This window comes from Bidens hawaiensis, unplaced genomic scaffold (assembly GCF_021521415.1).
Source record: "Bidens hawaiensis isolate Kalapana, Puna unplaced genomic scaffold, B.hawaiensis_p1.1 tig00054589_1, whole genome shotgun sequence".
NCBI lineage: Eukaryota > Viridiplantae > Streptophyta > Magnoliopsida > Asterales > Asteraceae > Bidens > Bidens hawaiensis.
The window spans coordinates 72,440-95,818 of NW_027499830.1; the positions used below are offsets into that span (position 1 = coordinate 72,440).

At 37.2% G+C, this 23,379-nt stretch overlaps 1 protein-coding gene and 1 pseudogene across 4 annotated transcripts; both read left to right on the forward strand.

Moving 5' to 3' along the window:
• The first annotated feature begins 1,075 nt into the window (after positions 1-1,075).
• Positions 1,076-21,014, forward strand: LOC143600627 (FH protein interacting protein FIP2-like). 3 transcript variants are annotated; one of them, XM_077078257.1, is made up of 11 exons: positions 1,076-1,196; positions 2,251-2,360; positions 2,939-3,073; positions 3,155-3,310; positions 3,442-3,525; positions 3,711-3,757; positions 3,847-3,918; positions 4,013-4,073; positions 19,885-19,944; positions 20,611-20,691; positions 20,797-21,014. In XM_077078257.1, the coding sequence occupies exons 1-11, from the start codon at positions 1,154-1,156 to the stop codon at positions 20,848-20,850; spliced, it is 903 nt and encodes a 300-aa protein (XP_076934372.1). In that variant the 5' UTR covers positions 1,076-1,153; the 3' UTR covers positions 20,851-21,014. The 3 variants fall into 3 exon arrangements, 2 of the variants coding, with proteins under 2 accessions (XP_076934372.1, XP_076934373.1); XM_077078258.1 differs by lacking the exons at positions 19,885-19,944; positions 20,611-20,691; positions 20,797-21,014 and adding exons at positions 4,155-4,214; positions 4,892-4,972; positions 5,086-5,238; XR_013147512.1 differs by lacking the exons at positions 1,076-1,196; positions 2,251-2,360; positions 2,939-3,073; ... (3 more) ...; positions 3,847-3,918; positions 4,013-4,073 and adding exons at positions 19,559-19,646; positions 19,742-19,800 and having other exon boundaries at positions 20,797-20,839.
• LOC143600628 (TMV resistance protein N-like) lies at positions 6,383-18,215 on the forward strand (annotated as a pseudogene). Its single transcript, XR_013147513.1, has 8 exons — positions 6,383-6,900; positions 7,856-8,960; positions 9,068-9,394; positions 9,501-10,406; positions 10,478-11,092; positions 16,882-16,946; positions 17,153-17,225; positions 18,129-18,215. The product of XR_013147513.1 is annotated as a TMV resistance protein N-like (transcript).
• Positions 21,015-23,379: the final 2,365 nt, after the last annotated feature.

Sequence of the window (23,379 nt, forward strand, 5' to 3'; positions counted from 1 at the left end):
AATCGTATCAAAATTTGATGGAAAACAATGATACTGATGAACACCTTAGCGAAGGACGTCGAATACACAAATCATGGCGACGACAGTGAATAGTGGAGAGGTTGTCAGCGAAGAGCTGATTGCTTTAATCGAACAAAAAGGTGGTGGCAAATGTAGAGGCTCTGGATGGTGAATGGAACCTTTGGATTCTTTACTAGGAGTTGCACACTGGAGCACACCATTAGCCTCATCACAGGAAGGAGGGACTCTGTGACCCGACTTCGACGTGAGAGTAAGTTTCTATGGATTAAAGCAAGCGCTTTGGTAGAAGTAAATGCAATGAGTGAATGCCCAACTAACTATATTGAATGTAGTAATTTAATGCTCAAGAGACCGTTACGTGATGCAACATTAAATGCTCGGCATTAAATGAAGGCATGCTTGCAGCAGTACGCATCCGCAATGCCTTGTGTTAGGCGGCTTGTAGATCATCACACCCTTTTGTTCGAGTTAACCTTTTTCTTTGTTTATTAGATTGCTTGTACGATTTGAGGACACATATGATTTTATGTAACTCTACACGCCATTTCTGTAAAGTTTATTATGTGTTGTCCATTGGTCGCTAGTTGTTTTCTAGTGGGAGTCTCTCATTTCTCTTGTATATTTCTGGTGGTTATAAGTTGGCCCGTTGACAACCATCTCCATCCATCTCTACCTCGAGCCTGTCCTACATCTTCAACAAACATGCTTTTCACGGAGGCGCGAAGACGGAGATGAAGAAGATTAGGGATTGCCTAAAAGAGACAGTTGGACAATATAAAAAGTATTTTTTACTTACGTTAAAACACTCACATTAAAGTCTCTATATCTTTTTCCTTCTCTAAATTTTAACATCTGTCATCCAACCGACTTAAATTTTATGATAAAAACAACTGTAAAATCAAACCAATACCGGTATGTGTGATTTCCTGGTTTAAACCGAACAATGAACAACTCCAACCCCGCACCCAAAATCTCGAAAAATGGGTAACAACAAAAGGCAGAGGGCAATAAGAAGAAAGTAAAGGGAGTCATTTCGACATTTGTTAGAAGGCGTGCGTGCGAAACCGTCAAACTTTTAGCCCTAATTTCTTTCATCGGTGCACCGGACAACACCTCACAGACGGAGACGATCATGTACTCCGACATCGGTTCTTCAGTCGTTCGTCTCGATATAGGTTATAATAATAATAATAATAATAATAATAATCTCACTTCTCTTCATTTTCAATTCATCATTTCACTTCTGTTTCTCTGTAATTTAGCCCTAATTTGATTGATTCATTTAATTATCACCAAAACTGACCTAATTTAACCGTCCGATCATTCATTATGCATATAATATTCATTGCGGTAGCAGATGATAGTGTTTATTGTAAGTCTAGGTCATCAATTGGAGCATGAACTTTGAAATTCAGGTTTAGGAGTTGAATTTGATTGAGTTGAACTTATTTTGATCGATTCATCTGATTATCCCTAACATTGACCTAATTTAATCGTCTGATCGTCAATTACGTGTATTATATCCAATGCGATAACAGATAAAAGTATTTGTTATAAGTCTAGCTCATCAATTGGAGCATGAGATTCGAAATTTAGGTTTAGGAGCTTAGTTTGTTTGAATTAAACTTATTTTGGTCCGATTTTGACCTAAATCCGAAGATAATTTGGTAGATACTTTGAAATTAAGGACTGCATGTGTTAATGAGGATGCTATTGATTTCAATTGTTAATTCAGCATTGCCATAGGTTTAGGCCATCAACTGGATCAAGAAATTTGAAATTTAGGTTTAGAAGATGAATCTATTTCGACTTGTTTCAAGCTATTTTTTAGAGCTGGCTCGCGAGTCGTTTTATTTTAGCTCAGGCCTAGCTCGTTTATTATTTATTCATATATGTTTTTAATTATTTTTATAAATTCTGAGAAAAACCTTAAACGAGCCTAAGCTCGGCTCGAGCTTGTGTAGTACCTTAAACAAGCCAGAGCTTGGCTATGCAGTGTGAAGTTAATAGATAGAAGTCCAAAATAGGTAAAAGTGTATAACCTAAAAATACCCAAGGCTCGACGAGCCTAAACAAGCTCTTCGCCTTAGCTCGAAAAGGCTCTCCTCATTTCGAGGTTTTTATCGATCCAATATTGAGTAGCTCGTGAGTGGTTCTGCTCGTTTGCACCCCATTTAATGAGGATGCGATTGATTTCAAATTTTTAATTCAATATTGTTATGGAAACAGGTGGAAAGAAATTTAGCACAACTATTGATACGCTAACTCACAGGGAGCCTCAGTCAATGCTAGCTGCCATGTTCAGTGGTCGCCACACTGTTTGCAAGGATTCTGAGAAGGTGCAGACACCTTCGGGAATTATTTTTTATTTGAATTTATTGACTTATTAACTATGTTTGATGAGTAATACTTGGATCAGTGTTGTAGAACTTGCTAGGCGTTAGTTGGGCTGTGGGGCACATACTAGGGATTTTTAATTGATATGGAATTTTATATGTAACTTTTAAAATTTATATATATACAGTGTATTGTATATAATATTGAAAAATTACATATAAAAGTCAAAAAAATACTTTAAAGTTCACACAGTATAGTACTATAGTTCAAACATAAACAATTAAATGTAAGCATAATAAATCAATGAGAAAAAAGTTCAAACATTAGCATATTAGTTCATGAATCGGGTCGGGAATTCAGGTTTAAAATCAAGGTCTGATTTTGACTGATTTTGGCCGATTACCGATTTATTCTAATTAGGTGAAAACGAATCGGTGGCATACCAATTAGTGATTAACCACATATAATTGGTGACTAATCGTGATCTTTACTACAGTGACTTTGATCATATTGTATTATCCTAGGTCCTCAAAACTTTTTGATCATGCTTAAAAGTTTGACCAATTTGTGGTTTTTGCAGGGATATGTATTTGTAGATAGAGATGGCAAACACTTCAGGCACATTTTAAATTGGTTAAGAGACGGTGTAGTTTCCAACTTGACTGAGTTAGAGTGTTCAGAGCTTTTGCGTGAAGCAGAATACTATCAGCTTCTTGTAAGCTATTAATCTCATTTTCAATTATAGTTACACTGTAAAATAGTTCCTTTTATTGGTTGTTATGTTTCAATATTTTAGGGATTAGTGGATGCGATAAATGAGGTCCTGAATAAAAAGAAGGAAGGTGACGGAATGGATACTGAATTAACCCGCACTGATATTATCAAATGTGTACAATCTGAAAAAGTCAGATTAAGAGGAGTAAATCTCTCGGGCCTTGATCTTTCAAAACTGGTATGATACTATGATCATTTGTGATTTGTTATGTGACTTAATAAATTGTCAAATACATATATCGTTTAAAATTGCAAGATAGTTGATAGATTATATTATGATACCATTTCTTCTCCTTTTAACTTGTGCAGGACTTGTCATATGTGGACTTCAGTTACGCATGCCTGAAAAACGTTTTCTTCTCACGTGCTAATCTTCACTGTGCTAAATTTCGGGTAATTTATGTAACTTAATCTTTAGCGTCATCCGTCTAAACTATTTATACCCATTGTTATCTGTTTGGTGTGTCTTGTTACTTATAACGGCCATTTAACTATCTTTTATATACATTACGGCCATTTAACTATCTTTTATATACATTAATTTAATTTACAATTATCTTTTCTATTTCTTTTTCTAGGATGTAGATGCTGAAAGTACCATTTTTCACAATGCAACATTGCGTGAGTAAGATTCTGCAACCGTTATTTGTGAACCCTAAAGTCAAAGCTCTTTTGTCAGTCAAAACTCAATTGATTTTGTATTGTCTAGGGAAGATGTGAGTTCACAGGGGCTAATCTTCGTGGTGCTTTGCTAGCTGGAGCTAATCTTCAGAGTGCAAACTTACAAGCAAAAAGCTCTTCTTGTCATTTATTAAACATTTAATTTTAAAATGCCTGCTCTATATGCAAATGATCTGATGATAGTTATTTAAATATTTACAGATGCTTGCTTGATAGATTGCAGCTTTTGTGGTGCAGACCTGCGATCTGCGCATCTTCAGGTATGTTTTTACTCTGGATTAATAGTTAATTCTAAAATTTTTAACTTCAAATTATTATAATATCATGTAACCTATCTTTAGACTGCCGATCTTACAAATGCAAATTTGGAAGGAGCCAATCTAGAAGGAGCAAATTTAAAGGTATATATAGCTATTTGAGTAGGCTTGTAAATGAACTGAACGAACACGAATGGAGCGTGTTCATGTCCATTCATTTAATTTTAGCTGAGCAAACAGTCGAGCATGAACATGTTTGTATTTGTGTGTGTTCGTTAATTACCAGTATAAACGAACGATTTACGAACATAAATGAACATGACTGAGCTAAAACTAGTTAAAAGTAATGTGAAGAACAATGTGTTGGGCTTAAAAAGTTATTAAAACTATGCTAAGTAAACGAACAAAGTTAAACAAATGTAATTAATGAACATAAATGTACGTAAACGGGCGAACATAAACGGATTTAGACGAATGAACGTAAACAAATGTTTACCACCATTAATGAATGGACAAGGCATATGTTCATGTTCGTTCTTTAGTTTAACCACTGAACATATTCATGTTCGTTCGTTTAACTAAATGAAGAAATTTTAAAAATTTTTATTCATGTTCGTCTGTTTAGTTAACTGAACTTTCCGTAAAACGCTTCATGAACTGTTCGCTGAACGTTTGGTTCGTTTGCATGCCTATATTTGAGTTCTGGATCTATAACAGCTTAACAGCAACCTTATTTTGTTTAGAGTTATCAAGTATATCTGGTTTTCATATTATTAATAAATTCCCATTAATTCTTATTTCACTTTATTTGTTCTCTTTAGGGCGCCAAATTGAATAATGCCAATTTGAAGGGTGCTAATCTGCAACGCGCTTATCTTCGTCATGTGAATCTTCGCGATACAGTAAGTACCATTGGTTTAGTAGAAGTGAATCCGTTAGTCAAATGTCCAAAATACTCTTCTTAATACAGGGCTTCAAAGATTCTTTTATTGTAATTTGTATTATAATGTTGTAGCATTTGGAAGGCGCAAAGCTGGACGGGGCTAATTTGCTTGGAGCAATTAGATGACTACAAACTTATTCAGGGCTTAAAGGAAGAATGGTGGTATTCTTTTCTTTTGTTTTCCATGATTTGTATGTGCTTAATTACAATATTCTGTTACTCGTTTTATGCATCACATTATTTTAAGTAATTTGTGGTTTAAAACAAAGCTTGCTGAACTTTAGGTTAGCTTTTATATATAAAGATACCAATCGACTTTTGAGATGTGAAAATAGAGAAAAAAAAACATAGAACGGGGGAATAATTTAAATTACTTGAATATAAAACCAATTTTAAGAAACAAAGGGACTCATTTATCAGACAAATTTGATGTATTTCAAACTAATTCGTAGGCTTGCCAACTGAAGTTACTACCAAACATACACAGGTTCGATAAGTGTCGCATCGTTTCAAGAAAACAGTGTGATGCGCATAAGCTACTATAAAAGTGTGATCTTTGGTGACGGCTAAATAACAAACAAATATTCGTTCTTGATTTTTCTAAGCAATCTGATTGAGCTGTTGAGTTGTTGAAACACTACATATTATAAATGTTTACATGATGGTAGAAGTTTGTTTGTGAAAACTAAGGATGCATGTGTACAGTGCATGATGCACCGTATCTTAGGGGTGTAAAAACTGACTAAATCAAATTTTGAGTCTTAGGGGTTATGCAACTTGTTTATTACTTTATCTGAAAGGCGATGGTTTATTAAAAAGGTTCCGACTCCAAATCGTATAAAATTACAAATTACATATATATATATTGAAAACTAACTTTCGTACTACTCACAATTTTACTATTTATGAGATGAAACAATAAGCTTTGGACATATATTTTTTCTAAGAACATCTCTTCTACTTTACACCTCTCTTCTTCTTGTGTATGTGTTTGAGTGAATGGATTGATTACTTTTTTGTGTGCATTTGGTGATGGATTTGTTTTTTTCATATACACGCATAGGTTGGCTTCCAATTTGAAACCCGGCTTGCGCTGCCTTTACCATCGTCTGCTGTTTACTATTCAAATCAACCACCCCTGCAACACAGGGCCAAAATACCTGTTATTATTATTTATCAATTTTTTGCATCATTATTATTTATTGCACTGAGTCAAAGCTTTATTTATTTTATGTAAAATTCACGGAAACCTGCAAGTAGTTGGAAGGAAGGTGTGTTATGTGAGATTGGAGTTGACTTGGGTCTTCCATTGCTTCATAAATCTCTTCCTTATTCTCTAATCATCACTCCAATAATAACATAATTCATTATGGCTCTTCAAATTTCATCTTCTTCTTCATCAAGTATTGCTTATCAATACGACGTGTTTTTAAGTTTTCGAGGTGTTGACACGCGTCTTAGTTTCATCAGCCACCTCTACAAAGCTCTGGTTGATGCTAACCTGGCCACCTTTTTGGATGATGAAGAGATCGAAACCGGAGAACCGTTGAAGCCAGAGTTGGATAGTGCGATCAGATCATCTAGAGCTTCTGTTATCGTGTTGTCAACTAACTATGCTTCTTCAACATGGTGCCTAGACGAATTGGTATTAATCCTTGAGCAGAAGAGGAGCTTTAACCAAATCGTTATCCCTATCTTCTATCATGTGGAGCCTACCCATGTCAGGAATCAGCAAAGCAGCTTCGGGGAAGCAATGGAGGCACATGAGCAGAAGGCGAAGGCAGAAGTAGATACAGAGAAGAGGAGTCAGTGGGCTCAAAAGATGGAGTTATGGAAGAAGGCATTGACCGAAGTTGCTGATTTAAAAGGGAAAGATGCAAAGGGCAGGTAATATATCACAAAAACTTGTAACCTGTCTGCTTTTAACTTTTAAGTAGAGGCGGCAATCGTGTCGGGTTCATGACTTTCGGTTTGGCGGATTGGCGTGTAACATGCTGAGATCCTTCAACCCTAACCCCACTTATAAATTTACTCTTGTGTTGACCCATTTAAATTCTTGTTGTATTCGGGTCGGTCGACCTATTTTATGTTCATTTATAAATACACCAATAGCTACTGACATAGTAATAATTCTAGCAATTAATTACTCAGAATCATATAAAACATTTTTGTAATTTGTACGATATTGGTACCTTGTTTGTTTTTGTGTATGTATCTCTCACTTTCAATTAGCAAACTTGGGTTTACATATTTAGCTCGTGATTAGAATAAGCAAATAAGAATAATCGAAGAATAGAGTTAGGGCTAATAAAATATAATTATTGAAAGTGAATAGTAGATAAAAGTGTTTAAAAAGAAAATTAATTTTACTTTAATTTTAAAGCTAATAGTTATGTAAAAAACTAATAATCAACATATTTGACTTTAAAATTTTGATACTTCTCCTCTTTAAAAATCAAGATAACTTCTCTCAAACTCTTAAAACGGGTTAACAAGTTAGCCCACTTTATAATGGGTCGTGTTCGGGTTAACCTGTTTATAAACCAATTGTCAGCCAACCCAAAACCTTTCTTTTTTCGTGTAGAGTTCGGCCGTGTCAGGAATTGCCTCCCCTAGTTTGAAGTATATTTTAGCTGTGTACCCACCGACTACGAATCAAACTCTCACATTTTTTGTACTATAGACAGTGGTATATTTGAGTTTGATGGTCTCTTTGAAACTTATTGAAATGGTGAAAATGTGCATATCAATTGAAATTGTGAAATTTCAAATTAAATCTTCTAGTTTAGTTTATTAGTTTTGTGGATTGTGTTATGTAGTTTTCACTGAAATCAATTTTCAGGATGGAGGCAGAGTTTATTGAAGAAATAGTTAAGAAAATCTACCATAAGTTAGGGAGACCGCTAAAGATTACTTTGCCACTGCTTGTAGGGATGGACGATTATGTTAAGCTCATAACTTTATGGTTAAACGATGGATCGTCACATACCGGTGACGTTCTCACTATTTTGGGTATGGGTGGAATTGGAAAAACAACTCTGGCCAGATATTTTTATGGGTTACATTGTTATGAATACACATGCGGCTTTGTTGAAGATATTAGTAGGAGGTGTGCTCACACAAATGGATTACTTGATGTACAAAGGCAACTTTGTGATGAAATTTCAAAAAAAAGTTCAATTCATGTTCATGATGTTCCTGCATACACATTTATGATTGAGAATGCACTTGCTCGTAAAAAGGTGCTACTAGTTCTTGATGATGTTGACAATCTCGACCAATTGGATGCTTTCATCCTGGTAGCAAAATCATAATAACAACCAAGGACGCTTCATTGATAGAGAGGTGTGCGCTATTCAAAACAAAAGTTAAACCCATGCATACAGTGTGCACACTTGAAGGCTTGTCTGATGATGCATCTCTGGAGCTTTTATGTCTTCATGCTTTCATGTGCAACAGTCCCAATGACGATTATAAATATTTGTCAAAAAAGCTTGCAAGGTATTGTGAAGGACACCCGTTGGCTCTTGAAGTTCTGGGCACATCTCTACATAATCGAGATGTATGTGAATGGGAGGATTCCATAGATATGCTAAAGAAAGAACCTGATTCCCACATAGAAAAGGTCTTGAAGATGAGTTTTGATTCTTTACCAACCAAAAATGATAAAAACTTGTTTTAAGTATATTGCTTGTTTTTTTGTTGGGAAAAATAGAGTTTTTACAGAAACAATATTAAAGGGATGTGGTATAAACACATCATCTGGGATCAATAACCTCATTGACAGATGTCTTCTTAGTGTTGGACGTAATAACACGTTAACAATGCATCGATTGATTCAAGAGATGGGAAGATATTTAGTACGTCAAGAATCATTTGAGATGCCATGGAAGCGTAGTCGTATATGGTGTCATGAGGAGTCATTCAAAGTGTTGAAACGTAAAAAGGTAAATTTTGCATTGATTTACTATCTATATCTGTCGCGCATATATCTTTAATTTCTCTATTTTTTATTTTTTAGTATTATTTTTTTTTGCCTTCTCTTTCCTCTTAGGGTACAGAAAATATTCTAGGCTTGACCCTTGACATGAGAATGCTTGAGAATGAGAAGTCAGATGGATCATCTGAGTTGAACACAGATGCATTGAGTAGGATGGACAGTCTAATGCTACTACAACTCAATTACGTGCAAATGAAGGGGTCTTATGAGAATTTTCCAGAAGAACTAAGGTGGTTGTGTATGCATGGGTCCCCTTTAAAGTCTATACCGTTGGACTTACGGATGGAGAAACTGGTTGCTCTCGACATGTCATATAGAAATATTGAATCATTCGGCATGTATGATGATGGTAAACTGCAACCACTTGAAAAAATGCATAATGTAAGAAACTAATTCTGAACCATGCATATATTTCAATTTTGGTTAACTTTTACATATCAAGTTAATGTAATTCTTTACGTACTGTAATTTTCCTCCATTTCAGCAGTTGATTGGATCAAGTTCGAAAGGCAAACGATTGCTTGGATCATTAAAGATTCTTGTTCTATGTTTCTGTGAACAACTTCAAAGTCTCGGTGGTTTTTTCGAATTCCCTGTACTTGAGAGGCTAATAATCTCAAACTGCACAAGTTTAACTCAGGTCTGTGAATCCATAAGACATTGTTTTGAACTATTCGCCATTGATATGCGTAACTGCAGGAAGATTAAAAATCTCCCAAGAATTATTGGGATGCTAAAGAAGGTCAAAATAATTTTATTAGATGGTTGTGATCTTTCTGTTTCCGCCATCGAGAAAAGGGATATGGATTCATTGCAAATGCTCAAGGCGGACAACATTTGCACAAACTCACAAACCTCTTCCTCTGCCAGTGTGGAGGTTATACCTAGAGATCTGAAGTCTTTGATGAGTTCTTTACCGATATCATTAGTAACCTTGTCGCTTATAAATAATAACTTATCCGACGAATACTTAACCTTGGACTTCAGTAGGCTATCGGTGTTGAAGAAGCTGTATTTAGATGGTAATCCTATTGTTTCAATGGCCAGTTGTGTGAGAACCCTTCCTAGGCTTGAGACACTTAGCATGAGACACTGCCAGATGCTAGAGACAGTCGAGCATCCTCCAAAAGCACTAAGAGAGCTTGAATTGGGCCATTTGTTTAAGCTAAGGAAAATTACTTTTGATCCAGAAATGTCCCCACTCCGTTTAGTATTGCCTTCTCTTTCATTAGAAGGGTCCTCTTATATAATTGAAGGCATGGTTGAAATCCAACCACTGGAACATGTTGAAGACAAGGTGCTACGTAGTTTGGGCTGGGTTAATCTTGAGTTGAGAAAATATCAGCTCTTGACAACCCAAGATAGATTCATACCGAGTAAATACAAAATTCAGGTATAACTATATGTCTATATGTGATTATGCGTATATGTTATGTACTAATTAAGAAAGCTTTTATTTGACAGATGTATTATGAATTTGGAATATTTAGCACAATTTATCGGGAAAAAGAGATGCCGAATTGGATTAGGCATAAAAGCAAGGGATCTTCAATATCAATTACCATCCCATCATCTCCTAACAAACTTAAAGGAATAAATTTATGCTATGTACACGAGAATAAATTATCATACTTAACTGACGATTTGGTATGGCCAATGATAATAATTAATAATGTAACAAAGAGCCGCACCTGGAAATACAGTCGTTATAATATTTCTCATGGCTATGTAGAGGAAATGCCTCTAATATATTTAAGCCATTGGATGTTTGGGAAGAATGAGATGGAAGATGGTGACCAACTTACTATTTCTATTATGGACATATCTTCAAAGAATGGTGACGGTAAATGGGAGTGTGGGGTCGTCCTTGTTTATGAAAATGGAAGAATGAATGAAGATGAAGATGTTTTGGGGTATTACAAGTCATGGAATCATATCATTGGTGGTAATCTCTCTGCTTTTCAAACAACCACCGGACAATACAACCTATCTAACCATTCATTTCTCTTTAAGCTTCATATTTCTTCGTGTTTACATCTGTCGAAGCACGAAATGAAATCTGACCTGATCCATGACGATGTTTCCACGGATTTTGAGATGAACGAACCACGTCTTGATCTTCTTCAGCTGCTTGAGACCTGCAATTGTTTTTCGGGGGTGTGGAGGTGACTGCTAAGAAATCCTGAGGATCTCTTGTTTACAGACACAAAAAAGTGGTGGTGGCTCTTATTGAGCATGACCCTTAAATAAGGAGGTGGAGACCTCCTTATATAGAGAGTCTCATGGCCACCATCATGGTACCCTAATGGGCCTAGCCCAATTAGGGTTACCTCCACAAAACCCCCTCAGTCCAATAACATTGTATTAGTCCATGTAATAAAATAAGCCAAACATAATAGATTTAGGGTCGTAAAACTGGGTTTTAGTACCATACCCCTACAAGCCCCCCAAGTCCAGCGTTGCTCCTGGGCGCGCAAGCGTCTAGGTGGAGCGCTGGACTTTATAAGGTGTGAGACGGTTTTTTCCCTTTTCTTTGGCCTTGTCTTTATTGTCTTTTGAGTTTTGGGAGGTTTTCTTCATGATGGTGACATGTTGTAATAAAAGCCTGCGCGCGAGGCGACTTACGAGCTATGAGAATAATAAAGCTTGCGCGCGAGGCGACTTACGAGCTATCAGAATAATAACAGCTTGCGCGTGAGGCGTCTTATGAGCTGTATGAATAATGAAGCTTGCGCGTGAGGCGTCTTACGAGCTACAAGGATAATAACAGCTTGCGCGCGAGGCGTCTTACGAGCTGTAATAATAATGAAGCTTGCGCGTGAGGCGACTTACGAGCTATAATAATAACAGCTTGCGCGCATGGCGGCTTACGAGCTGTAATAATAATAAAGCTGGACTTTATCTGGAAGGTTTAAAATTGCAGGTCTGTAATCTAGATCTAGATCTGTAAATCAGATCTGGATAGATCTGAAGCTCGGAGCAGATTTAAAACCATCACAGATCCGGAGACTTGATCATTCGAGTCCGGCAGTTTCTTTTCGCACAGATCTGGAAGCCTCTTTTAGATCTATGGATCTTTTTGAGCTTTAATAGAACAAGCCTTGAAGCCTTTTTCTGTAAACTTCCAGATCTGGGTTTTTCCTGGGAGAGATCTGACAGCCGAGATAAAGATCGAAGGATAGTTCGTTGCCGTCCCACGGATGGCGCCAATGTCGAAGCACGAAATGAAATCTGACCTGATCCATGACGATGTTTCCACGGATTTTGAGAAGAACGAACCACGTCTTGATCTTCTTCTTCAGCTGCTTGAGACCTGCAATGGTTTTTCGGGGGTGTGGAGGTGACTGCTAAGAAATCCTGAGGATCTCTATGGATCTTTTTGAGCTTTAATAGAACAAGCCTTGAAGCCTTTTTCTGTAAACTTCCAGATCTGGGTTTTTCCTGGGAGAGTAAGAAACCATATGGGTTTTGCGCAAGAAACCTCCGCCATGCACGCGCACTCGCGAGTCACCACTCCATCGCCGTGCATGCGCGCATCAGGCCTCACGCCAAACTTCAAGGTTGGGAATCCTCATAATATCCCATATGGCTACGCGCCAAAACTTCAAGGTTGGGAATCCTCATAATATCCCATATGGCCACGCGCCAAACTTAAAGGTTGGGAATCCTCATAATATCCCATATGGCCACGCGCCAAACTTAAAGGTTGGGAATCCTCATAATATCCCGTATGGCTACGCGCCAAACTTCAAGGTTGGGAATCCTCATAATATCCCGTATGGCTACGCGCCAAACTTCAAGGTTGGGAATCCTCATAATATCCCATATGGCTACACTCCAAAACTTCAAGAGTGGGAATCCTCATAATATCCCATATGGCCACGCGCCAAACTTAAAGGTTGGGAATCCTCATAATATCCCATATGGCCACGCGCCAAACTTAAAGGTTGGGAATCCTCATAATATCCCATATGGCTACACGCCATACTTAAAGGTTGGGAATCCTCATAATATCCCATATGGCTACACGCCATACTTAAAGGTTGGGAATCCTCATACCACATGCTCACGCACCACATATGCTCACGCATCACATATGCTCACGCATATTACACACATATCAGTCAAACGCACGCGCATGCGACATCTGCGCGCGGCGCGGGATATAAAGCCTACGCGCACGCGCATGCAACATCTGCGCGTGGCGCATAACACAAAACCAAAGTCTACGCGCACGCGCATGCAACATCAACGCGTGGCGCGGGACATAAAGTAGCTCGTAAGCCGCCTCACGCGCAAGCTTCATTATTATTACAGCTCATAAGACGCCTCGCGCGCAAGCTGTTATTTTTCTTATAGCTCGTAAGTCGCCTCACGCGCAAGCTTCATTATTATTACAGCTCGTAAGACGCCTCGCGCGCAAGCTGTTATTATCCTTATAGCTCGTAAGACGCCTCACGCGCAAGCTTCATTATTCATACAGCTCATAAGACGCCTCACGCGCAAGCTATTATTATTCTCATAGCTCGTAAGACGCCACGCGCGCAAGCTTTTATTATTCATGCAGCTCATAAGACGCCTCGCGCGTAAGCTGTTATTATTCTCACAGCTCATAAGACGCCTCGCGCGCAAGTTGCTATTATTATTATAGCTCATAAGTCGCCTCGCGCGCCAGCTTTATTATTATTACAGCTCGTAAGCCGCCATGCGCGCAAGCTGTTATTATTATAGCTCGTAAGTCGCCTCACGCGCAAGCTTCATTATTATTATAGCTCGTAAGTCGCCTCACGCGCAAGCTTCATTATTATTACAGCTCGTAAGACGCCTCGCGCGCAAGCTGTTATTATCCTTATAGCTCGTAAGACGCCTCACGCGCAAGCTTCATTATTCATACAGCTCATAAGACGCCTCACGCGCAAGCTGTTATTATTGAGCATGACCGTTTAATAAGGAGGTGGAGACCTCCTTATATAAAGTCCAGCGCTCCACCTAGACGCTTGCGCGCCCAGGAGCAACGCTGGACTTGGGGGGCTTGTAGGGGTATGGTACTAAAACCCGGTTTTACGACCCTAAATCTATTATGTTTGGCTTATTTTATTACATGGACTAATACAATGTTATTGGGCTGAGGGAGTTTTGGGAGGTTTTCTTCATGATGGTGACATGTTGTAATAAAAGCCTGCGCGCGAGGTGACTTACGAGCTATGAGAATAATAAAGCTTGCGCGCGAGGCGACTTACGAGCTATCAGAATAATAACAGCTTGCGCGTGAGGCGTCTTATGAGCTGTATGAATAATGAAGTTTGCGCGTGAGGCGTCTTACGAGCTATAAGGATAATAACAGCTTGCGCGCGAGGCGTCTTACGAGCTGTAATAATATTGAAGCTTGCGCGTGAGGCGACTTACGAGCTATAATAATAATGAAGCTTGCGCGTGAGGCGACTTACGAGCTATAATAATAACAGCTTGCGCGCATGGCGGCTTACGAGATGTTATAATAATAAAGCTGGCGCGCGAGGCGACTTATGAGCTATAATAATAATAGCAGCTTGCGCTCGAGGCGTCTTATGAGCTGTGAGAATAATAACAGCTTACGCGCGAGGCGTCTTATGAGCTGCATGAATAATAAAAGCTTGCGCGCGAGGCGACTTATGAGCTATAATAATAATAGCAGCTTGCGCGCGAGGCGTCTTATGAGCTGTGAGAATAATAAAGCTTGCGCGCGTGGCGTCTTACGAGCTATGAGAATAATAATAGCTTGCGCGTGAGGCGTCTTATGAGCTGTATGAATAATGAAGCTTGCGCGTGAGGCGTCTTACGAGCTATAAGGATAATAACAGCTTGCGCGCGAGGCGTCTTACGAGCTGTAATAATAATGAAGCTTGCGCGTGAGGCGACTTACGAGCTATAAGAAAAATAACAGCTTGCGCGCGAGGCGTCTTATGAGCTGTAATAATAATGAAGCTTGCGCGTGAGGCGGCTTACGAGCTACTTTATGTCCCGCGCCACGCGTTGATGTTGCATGCGCGTGCGCGTAGACTTTGGTTTTGTGTTATGCGCCACGCGCAGATGTTGCATGCGCGTGCGCGTATGCTTTATATCCCGCGCCGCGCGCAGATGTCGCATGCGCGTGCGTTAGACTGATATGTGTGTAATATGCGTGAGCATATGTGATGCGTGAGCATATGTGGTGCGTGAGCATGTGGTATGAGGATTCCCAACCTTCAAGTATGGCGTGTAGCCATATGGGATATTATGAGGATTCCCAACCTTTAAGTATGGCGCGTAGCCATATGGGATATTATGAGGATTCCCAACCTTTAAGTTTGGCGCGTAGCCATATGGGATATTATGAGGATTCCCAACCTTTAAGTTTGGCGCGTGGCCATATGGGATATTATGAGGATTCCCAACCTTGAAGTTTTGGCGCGTAGCCATACGGGATATTATGAGGATTCCCAACCTTGAAGTTTGGCGCGTGGCCATACGGGATATTATGAGGATTCCCAACCTTGAAGTTTGGCGCGTGGCCATACGGGATATTATGAGGATTCCCAACCTTTAAGTTTGGCGCGTGGCCTTACGGGATATTATGAGGATTCCCAACCTTTAAGTTTGGCGCGTGGCCATACGGGATATTATGAGGATTCCCAACCTTGAAGTTTTGGCGCGTAGCCATATGGGATATTATGAGGATTCCCAACCTTGAAGTTTGGCGTGAGGCCTGATGCGCGCATGCACGGCGATGGAGTGGTGACTCGCGAGTGCGCGTGCATGGCGGAGGTCTCTTGCGCAAAACCCACATGGTGGTTTCCGCGGTGGCACATGCACGGCTGCGGAATGAGAACCCGCGGGCGCGCGTACATGGCGGCGGATTGGTAATTTTTGGATCTGCAATTTAAGAGTTAGACCTGCAATTTTAAACCTAAAATCCAGGTCTGTAATCTAGATCTAGATCTGTAAATCAGATCTGGATAGATCTGAAGCTCGGAGCAGATTTAAAACCATCACAGATCCGGAGACTTGATCATTCGAGTCCGGCAGTTTCTTTTCGCACAGATCTGGAAGCCTCTTTTAGATCTATGGATCTTTTTGAGCTTTAATAGAACAAGCCTTGAAGCCTTTTTCTGTAAACTTCCAGATCTGGGTTTTTCCTGGGAGAGATCTGACAGCCGAGATGAAGATCGAAGGGTAGTTCGTTGCCGTCCCACGGATGGCGCCAATGTCGAAGCACGAAATGAAATCTGACCTGATCCATGACGATGTTTCCACGGATTTTGAGATGAACGAACCACGTCTTGATCTTCTTCTTCAGCTGCTTGAGACCTGCAATGGTTTTTCGGGGGTGTGGAGGTGACTGCTAAGAAATCCTGAGGATCTCTTGTTTACAGACACAAAAAAGTGGTGGTGGCTCTTATTGAGCATGACCCTTTAATAAGGAGGTGGAGACCTCCTTATATAGAGAGTCTCATGGCCACCATCATGGTACCCTAATGGGCCTAGCCCAATTAGGATTACCTTCACAAAACCCCTTCAGCCCAATAACATTGTATTAGTCCATGTAATAAAATAAGCCAAACATAATAGATTTAGGGTCGTAAAACCGGGTTTTAGTACCATACCCCTACAACATCATTACATTGCAAAGAGTGATCATTATAAAGGTATATGTCATTTTACTAAATATTTATTTATTTTAGGCGAAGAATTTAGTAGAGATCACACCATTGTATAATCTACTCATATGCTTTCGAAAAATTGTTTAAACAACAATTTATTCTCATAGCAATATGCTACTACAACTTTGTCCAAGTGGATGTTCATGGACAATGATTAACACACTTTTTTTTATTCTGTTTTTTCATCAGGAGAGAGATTCAGATTTAGAGCTTTTTCACAACAGAAGTATGATTAACTTTGTGGCACACCTAAGGTACTTACTTAACAACACGACCCATCGCCATTCGTAGTACATTCCACTTTCTTTACCATTACAGTTCCAGGTTCTTCTAACCTTGAGATTCAATTGATCTAGGCCCTTGCTTAACTACACAATTAGGCTCACGACTTCGGTTATTGAATTTCAAGACTGATTAGCATTCTTCTAGTCCCTATGTATAGTTTGAATGCTTACAATAGGGTTGAACTGGAGTATTTTATATTGAGAGAGTTAAAAGTGCTTTTTGATGCCATGGATGCGAGACATCCAGAGGTATGTGATTGTTGGGTTCTTATTTTACATTTTAATGTTGAAGCTGCCTCCATACAAGACTCATCCAAAAAGTTGACATGTGTAGTTAGTTCTGGTAAATGAAATTTTGAAGTAATCAGTAATCACCTTGATTAATTTATATGCACTCTTGATAATTTCTGTTACCATTTCATATTTTGTTAGGATTAGGATTAGGTAGCACGGTTGTTCCAACATTTTTTCTGTTGACATTGTTTCTGGTCAAACCTGACTCTTAACCGACTGAATTCTGGTCAAACCTTGGTCCTCGATCATCCTGATCAGACCAAAGAAACACAACAAGCATCTGATGTTGACTTTAGTTGACCCACAACAGTTGACCGGCTGCGGGAGAAGCAGCAAGCGGCAATTGTGACTTGTGTTTATTAGTGCAAACAGCAATCAAACACACACGCAAAAAGATGCATAAATCGCAAACTGAAAAAAAGCACTGGATTTTTACGTTGTTCGGTCTAATCTAACCTACATCCATGGCTACACTAGCGAGTCAATTTTATTATGAGGTGTTGAGGAACTACAGTTGCAGGGCCCTATACTTATAGATTTGAGATTACGGTTAAAGATGAGGCTGTGAAATTTAAACTTGGCAATCTGCCAAAAAATAGCCAAAGTTGGCTGGCACATTAGCCACAACCGCCATACAACCCAACATATTTATGGTGTAATATGCATACAATATATCTCTCAAGATTATGTATAACGTGGGCTAATCATGTTAACTGTTAAGTCTTGTTAAATAAAAACTGAATTTCAGGGTACCATGATTGCATGATATGTGTCTTATTCTTGTGAAAATTGTTCCTAGATGATGATATTACTACTAAAGTAATGTTCATGTTCAATTTCTTCTTATTATTCTTACAGATAGCCATCGATGGATTCGCCTTTAAACTTATTACATGGCTTTCAATTTATATGGACATTGCAGCATTGTCTTCAACTGCACTGTAAGTTTGCTTTGTATAATGCACAAAATGGGCAAAGTCATACCTTACAGTTGACGTGTGTGTTTTTTATATGTTGTGACATTTTTTAAACTAATTATGATGTCATTCGGTTCGATCGGTTAACCGGTCGGGCTAATGAACCAGTAAGACAATCGGTTCGTTGTTGGGCGTCCTAAAAAGACTGAGTAGAACATATCTTGAACCCAGTGGTATGATAAGAATGTTATTTAATATCATAATGGAGATTATCGATCATAAGTTTTATAATAATTTTATTTTAAAAGGTTGGGTTGACACGCTAATTTGTTTGTTGTAGTACCACTTGAACATTGGTCAGTTACTAAACATATTAGATATGTTAACCCAAAATACTCTCTTGTTTAATAAGGTTCTTGTTTCGAATCGTATAATAATGTACAGTTTTTTCTATTAAAAGGTGAATGATGCTTAATAATTTAACTTTATGACTAGAGAGTTCGAATTATAAAATGAGGTGTCAAGTGATCCTAATATATCTTGATATCACTGTATTCTCTTTGGTGTAAATTAATAAACAAAATATATATAAATATATATTAAACATATAAAATCACAACTAAACTTCATATTAATTATCTTTGAATGAGTAATACTTGGATCTTGTAGAACTTGCTAGGCGTTAGTTGGGCTGTGGGGCACACACTAGGAATTTTTAATCGAATTGGAATTTTATAAGTAACTTTTAAAATTTATATATATACAGTGTGTTGTATATAATATTGAAAAATTACATATAAAAGTTCGCATAAATACTTAAAGTTCACACAGTATACTACTATAGTTCAAACATAAACAATTAAACGTCATCATAATAAATCAATGAGAAAAAAGTTCAAACATTAGCATATTAGCTCATGAATCGGGTCGGGAATTCAGGTTAACGGGTTAAAATCAAGGTCCGATTTGGGCCAATTTTGGGCTCCTTTGAACAGTTACCGATTTGTTGTTCCGATTAGGTGAAATTGAATCGGTGGCATACCAATTAGCGATTAACCACATATTATTTGGTGACTAATTACGATCTTTACTACAGTGACTTGGATCATATATATTGTATTTGATGAAGCTTGGATGACTCAAAGTCTATCACGTGGCTGATGGTTAAGTTTCAAGATTTTACATGTGCATGTGACTGATTCAATAACTCACGTCCCCACGTGCCTAGTTGGTAGTTATAAAGTTTAAGTAGTTGCTGAATAATAGGGATATTGGTATACCCACCACGTAATTTAGTTGAGGTTTTCTAGGATTGTTTAGCTATCTATTGAAATGGGGGTATCTAGGATTGTTTAACTCAATTGATTTTGTATTGCCTAGGGAAGATGTGAGTTCACAGGGGCTAATCTTCATGGTGCTTTGCTAGCTGGAGCTAATCTTCAGAGTGCAAACTTACAAGGCAAAAAGCTCTTCTTGTCGTTTATTAAACATTCAATTTTAAAATGCCTGCTCTATATGCAAATGATCTGATGATAGTTATTTAAATACTTACAGATGCTTGCTTGATAGATTGCAGCTTTTGTGGTGCTGACCTGCGATCTGCACATCTTCAGGTATGTAAACTCTGGATTAATAGTTAATTTAAAATTTTGAACTTTTTAACTTAATATAATATTATATTAATTCTTTTTCTTCAGACTGCTGATCTTACAAATGCTAATTTGGAGGGAGCCAATCTGGAAGGAGCAAATCTAAAGGTATATATAGCTATTTGAGTAGGCTTGTAAACGAACTGAACAAACACGAATGGAGCATGTTCGTTCGGTTAACTTTAACCGAATAATTGATCGAACACAAACAATTAAACAGACGCGGTTTTGTTGTTCTTATTCATTCGTTAAGAAAATGAACATGCTTCTGTTCGTTTATGTTCGTTCATTGACAGTATAAACGAACTGTTTACGAGCATAGATGAACGAACATAACTGACCTAAAACTAGTTAAAAGTAATGTGAAGAACAATGTGTTAGGCCTAAAAATTTATTATAACTATATTAAGTTTGTAACGGTCCAAAATAATTTAAATGAATATATTAACAAACAAACTTAAACAAATATAAACTAACAAACATAAATGAAAGTAAGCGAGCGAACATAAACGTATTTAAATGAACAAACGTACATGAATGCTCAGCAACATAAATGAACAAACAAGACATATGTTAATGTTCGTTCATTTAACTAAATGAACTTTCCGTCAAACGGTTCATGAATTGTTTACTAAACATTTGATTCGTTTACATTTGAGTTTTGGAACATCTGTAACCGTAATCTTATTCTGTTAAATTTCAGTAAGTAATTTGGTATTCATATTATTAACAACTTCCCATTAATTCTTGTTTCACCGTATTTGTTCTCTTTAGGGCGCCAAATTGAGTAATGCCAATTTGAAGGGTGCAAATCTCCAACGTGCTTATCTTCGTCATGTGAATCTTCGTGATACAGTAAGTACTTTCGCTTTAGTAGAATAGTCAAATGTCCAAATTACCCTTAATACTTATACAGCACATCGGAGATTATGTTATTGTAACTTCGGTTATAATCTGTAGCATTTGGAAGGCGCGAAGCTAGACGGGGCGAATTTGCTTGGAGCAATCAGATGACTATGAACTTATTCAGGACTTCAAGAATGATGGTATTCTTTCTTTTGTTTTCCATGATTTTTATGTGCTTAATTACTATATTATGTTACTCGTTTTATGCGTCACACATTCACACGATTTTAAGTAATTTGTGGTTTAAAACAAGCTTGCTAAACTTTCGCATAGCTTTTTTAAATTATTAGATTAGAGTTTCGAACAACTCATCAAAATACTCCATTCTAAAAGCATTTACATGGTTTAGAAAGTTAGTTCATAGAAAATAATGTATAACTTGTTCCAGAGTGGATGCATGTATACAGGCACCACGCGCTAAAGGCATTCAAAAATTGTTAAAACTGTTTGAATTGTCCAGGTCGAAGCAACTTACATGGTTTGACTGGTTTGAGATTCAAACTGTTTGGTTTTCATAGTTTGAGGGTTTAACGAATCAGTATAGTTTGAAACTTGGAAGGGCCCGTTTGACCTTTACATATTTCTTTTCAGTTTTGAAATATGTGGTTCTGTATATGTATTATAATCTTGAACTTTCTTTACAAATTTGAAGTTCTAATACGAATAAATGTTAAAATGAACAAAGTTGTCGAAACAAAACTGTTAAACCAATATAACTGGACGTTAGGTTCTTTTACCCGTATCCAAGATTTAATTCTCTTCAGAATTTTGTCTAAGCTGATCGAAACCAAATGGGACCTAAACGCGCTTACTACATGAGAAATATATTAAATTGGTTGTGACTTGTGAGGCTGGAAATGAGGTTGTGATTACGTTTTAAATAAGTTGATAAGTTATAAACGAGTTGAAAAGATATAAAATAGTTTTAATAAAGTTGTAAAAGTGATGATATTTAAATTATATATTTTAATTTTTTTAGTTTTAAGACAGGCTAACTTGTTTATCACTTTATTGTGGTACAAGTACTACAACTTTAACATAACTCGTTTATCAAATGTTAAATATGTCAACAAAAAGACAATTTGATTATTAAGAGCATGTTTAGGATTGAGTTTGAAACTGCTTATTGGCTTTTTCAAAAAACCATTTTAAAAAACTAGAATTTTGAGCTTTTAAAAAACTGGTTTTTAATCCTTTTAAATAGCTAAAATAAAAATGATTTTTTTGTGATTGTCAAACATTTTTTAGCTTATTGGCTTTTTGAAGCCAATAACCAGTTTTCAAACTTAATCCTAAACATACTCTAAAAAAGTTATTGTTCCCGTATAATAATTTCTATATTACTAGAGAATTAGTATTATAAAATGAGATGTTAGTATGTTAGTGATCTTATTAGTTATTACATCTTGATTTCACTGTATCCTCTTTGGTGTTACAATATGCTCTTTTTTACATCTTTTTTTTAGAATAAATATATGAAACAAAACATACATAAATTTTATAAATATATAAACTATAAAGCACAACTAAACTGGTCAATTTATTAATTATCTTTGAATGAGTGATGCAACGATTGCGATTGATCAACGAACTCTGGGCCCATCAGCAAGGCCGACATGATAAATCTCTTAAAAGACAAAAAGTCAAAAACAGTCCTTGATTTTAGGATTTAGGGGGGTGTTTGTCCTAGCTTTTATTTTCTAGCTTACGCTTATATTTTAAAGTAGCTTATAGCTTATTTTCTATTATTTGATAGGCTTTTTTTAAGTGTTTGGATTAGCTTATATTCTACACGTTGATTATATGTCTTAATAAGTTGTTAAATTCACCATTTTTTGATTTGTTATCGTAATAAGTTGCTTCAATATTATTAATCCATCATCATTAGAGGGCAAATGAGTAACTTACCCCCTTAAACAAATAAGCTAAAAAACCATCTTCAAGTAAGCTTCTTCAAATTAGCTTATATAAGCTTATAAGCATAAGCTAAAAAAGCTAAACCAAACACCAAATTAAGCTTATTTTGTAAAAAAAGCTAGGCCAAACACCCCCTTATTTCTCATTAAATGTATAAAAATCATATAGGAGCCGGTACCAAAAAGGCTTGTATTATGGTGATAGTTGAAAATGTATTTTGTTCGTTGAGAGTTTGATTCACATAGTAAACAAAATGTGTTAATTTAGAAGGTTGGGTGATGTATGATATAATCGTTCTAAGGCTTCGTATAATGGTTTTAACTTATGGTATAAGGTAAAGTGTCATGTTAATACCACGTAAACAATGGAGATTTAAGTAACCACCTTTCTCTTAGCCACTTAGGTGAAGTGGTTTTAACAAACAAAAAATAATTAGGGATGTACCCAATCTCTCACAACACTCACATCTATTAAATGTTTGACGAACTCACCTTTGGCGCTCCCTATTAACACCAATGTAATGGTGTTTGGGACGCTAAAGTGTGACTTGGCATGGTGTAATGGTGTTTGGGACGCTAAAGTGTGACTTGGCATGGCTTAGGCATCCTCAGGCTCCTCCACAATGAAATAAAATATATATGAGCTGGTTTTAGTCAAAGGAATTTTCGGGCAAACTCAAAAAGACCGCAACACATATTTTCAGACGAGATTACATGTGTC